Raw genomic sequence first — 2,844 nt, 5'->3', positions numbered from 1 at the left:
TCAGTGTCTCTTTTGAGTATACATATTTCTAACACATACACTGGAGTTTCACGGCCACCCTGGTGAAAAATATATTTCACGACTACTGCATATCACCGCGAATATCGCCTAGTTTTTCATCGAGTTTTACGCCATTTTACGTAAAACGGGTTGTTGTGAAACTCCAATAATATCTCCATGAAAATGAGATTAAAAATATATTGTTTCTAATCACGTATCGTAGCAATACGTAATGTGATAATAACCCCTACCGTAAATCGGTTAAATTGCATTGAAGACCTCCGGTCGTTACGCGAAGTGGCGAAATACAAAGTACTGATATTCGCGATGAATTGAAAGTACTTCACGAATAATCCCATTTCACAGTTTTTCACATGCGTTTTCCCCCAAATGAAATGTGAACTACTGTATTGCATATAATTTGAATAATAATCCCTACCGTAAATCGGTGAAATTGCATTGAAGACCTCCTGTCGTTATACATCTCCTTAGCGTCACGCTTCGCAACGGTTATTCTGTCCCTTCTCTCGAGCTTCCAAGTTCGATGAGCAATTTCATTAGCGAATTTATATTTCCTTTTTTTTATTTTTATTTCTTCCGCCCTTCCTGGAGTGCTCAACCTCGAAGCCAACAAACATCTCCCTCGACACATTGCCGCCATGGAATGAACCACAACTGTTTTAACCCGGGTAAAAACGTTCGGGATGTAATTCAGCGAAATTCGGCAATCGAAAACGGCAATCCCTGGCGTAATCCTAAACGACACTCATACAGAACTGTCACTAAAAATCACTACCATCCTTCCCACAATTAAACAACAACACAATAACCTTTATCTTCATCGCACTCGGAAGAATAATACGTCACCAAAGATTCTTTTACTGCCCATTCGTGGTCTTTTGCTGAGCCGCCATTTTCTGTTGCATTACTGCAATACACATTTCCAAATTTTCCCGTTTTTCCGCCAAAACCTGGAAAAAAATTTCCGGAAATTTTTCTACATATTTCTCATAATATAAACAAATGCGGTTGCAATAAACAGCGATCTAATCACGATTTCACGCCGATGAAAAAAATCACAAAATTTTCAACATAAAAATTCATAAAACCCATCACGTCTCCCACATTCCTCGTATCGCTTCTCGTCACTCATGTGTGTCAATATTTTCAGAAATATTTTCAGAAATATTTTCAGAAAAATTCTCAGAAATATTTTTATCGATATTTTCAGGAAAATTTTCCCCCGAAAAATCGTTAAATTTTTCCCTACTTTTGCGAGATTTCCAATATTTCCGTTAATCATCCCCGATCGATCTTCACAGTGTTTCTGAGCCGCCGCAGTTGGCTTTTCCACAAAATATCTAAGGTTCCCCGTGATAAGATTCAAATCAGGTCCGAATTATGCTCACCCCGTCCCCACGTTCAACAGAACCTTATCAACCTCGCATGCTTCACCTGAAAATAATTTCCACCCAAGTTCGACTCCCACCCCCTGCATTTTTCAGAAAATAATTACGTCAAGTAAAAACAATAATAATGGAGCTCACAAAAACACCAGTGAAAAAAATATTTCACAACTACTTCATATCACCGCGAATATCGCGTTTTTCACTTCACGTAAAACTCCAATGAATTTCTTATATGTGAGGCCATACGAAGTGACTTGAAAATACTTTTCGCACTTAATTATTAAAATAATATATGTTTATCAACTACTTTGATTAGTAATCATGATAAAAATAATAATTTATCGTTAATGGGTATATATTTACATAAATGACTAGTAATATTAATAACCATATAATAATGCCTTGTATTTATACTAATATTAATAATAATATATATTTTTTTCCAATTATTATCCCTTTATAAATATGTACTCAATAGATATTTATATACAATTATATATTAGTAATTAGATAGATTTATACTAATAACTATACCATTAATTACAATAAATTTATATCATATTTACATATTAAAATCATTGCGTTTTACGCGTTTTTCACCTCGCGGTTTACTTTCTATTATTACCTCTCACATAAACTGAATTACTCAGTGGTACCAAACTCAGCTTCCCCTCATCCTTATCGGAACTCATCCCTCCGAGAGCGCGGGCGCTCATATCGTATCTAGATAAAAAATATGAGATCAACGAAATTGCAGAGCTATATATACAACAAATCGGATCATCTCGAGTGTGCGTCGAATTTCCCCCTCGATCACACCTGATAGCGCCACAATATGGTCCATGCGTTAGTTTTACACAAACATTGGAAAAAGTATGCGAAAGAATCATTTCACCACAACTAGGGAGAGCTTGAGCTCGGTTGGGTACCAGCGACAACACCTAGGAATATACGAGGCGAAATATTTATTCGTATGAAAATTACCGATCCTAGGAATAGAACCAGAGACCAACGTCGTGAATCAGGAAGTCATCCACCTCTCAGAAACAACGTTCTTAAGATCTGGGAAAAATGCTCCGAATGAGCGATTATACTGGAGAAAAATGCTCCGAATGAGCGATTATACTGGGGAAAATTGGTCCGAATGAGCGATTATACTGGGGAAAATTGGTCCGAATGAGCGATTATACTGGGGAAAATTGGTCCGAATATATATTCCTAGCCATTTTTGAGAATCTCTCCGGAAACATTTCTAGAGTTCTAGATCCAAATCATCAGCTCAACAACTTCGTTGAGAAGGCCTAGTATTGGAGTTTCACAACAACCAGTTTCACGTGAAGTGGCATCGTAATACTCCATGTGAAAAGCTTGCGCGATATGAAGTGAAAATACTTGAAGAGTTATATCGGATGAATCACCCCGTAAAGAGCGAAAA

General features: G+C 36.9%; 1 protein-coding gene across 1 annotated transcript in view; it reads right to left on the bottom strand.

Moving 5' to 3' along the window:
* Positions 1-878: 878 nt before the first annotated feature.
* Positions 879-2,844, bottom strand: part of Pmar_PMAR024273 (prefoldin subunit, putative) — a gene marked incomplete at both ends in the record, with an annotated part of 2,770 nt that continues 804 nt past the window's right edge. Inside the window, 5 exons of the mRNA XM_002774818.1 lie at positions 879-971; positions 1,271-1,361; positions 1,410-1,455; positions 2,035-2,132; positions 2,229-2,350. Coding sequence (XP_002774864.1) covers positions 879-971; positions 1,271-1,361; positions 1,410-1,455; positions 2,035-2,132; positions 2,229-2,350 — 450 coding nt within the window. The remainder of the gene's footprint in view (positions 972-1,270; positions 1,362-1,409; positions 1,456-2,034; positions 2,133-2,228; positions 2,351-2,844) is intronic.

Source organism: Perkinsus marinus, assembly GCF_000006405.1.
Source record: "Perkinsus marinus ATCC 50983 genomic scaffold scf_1104296957270, whole genome shotgun sequence".
Taxonomy (NCBI): Eukaryota; Perkinsozoa; order Perkinsida; family Perkinsidae; genus Perkinsus; species Perkinsus marinus.
Note: the sequence above shows the minus strand (reverse complement) of the source record. Positions and strands in the feature narration are given on the sequence as shown.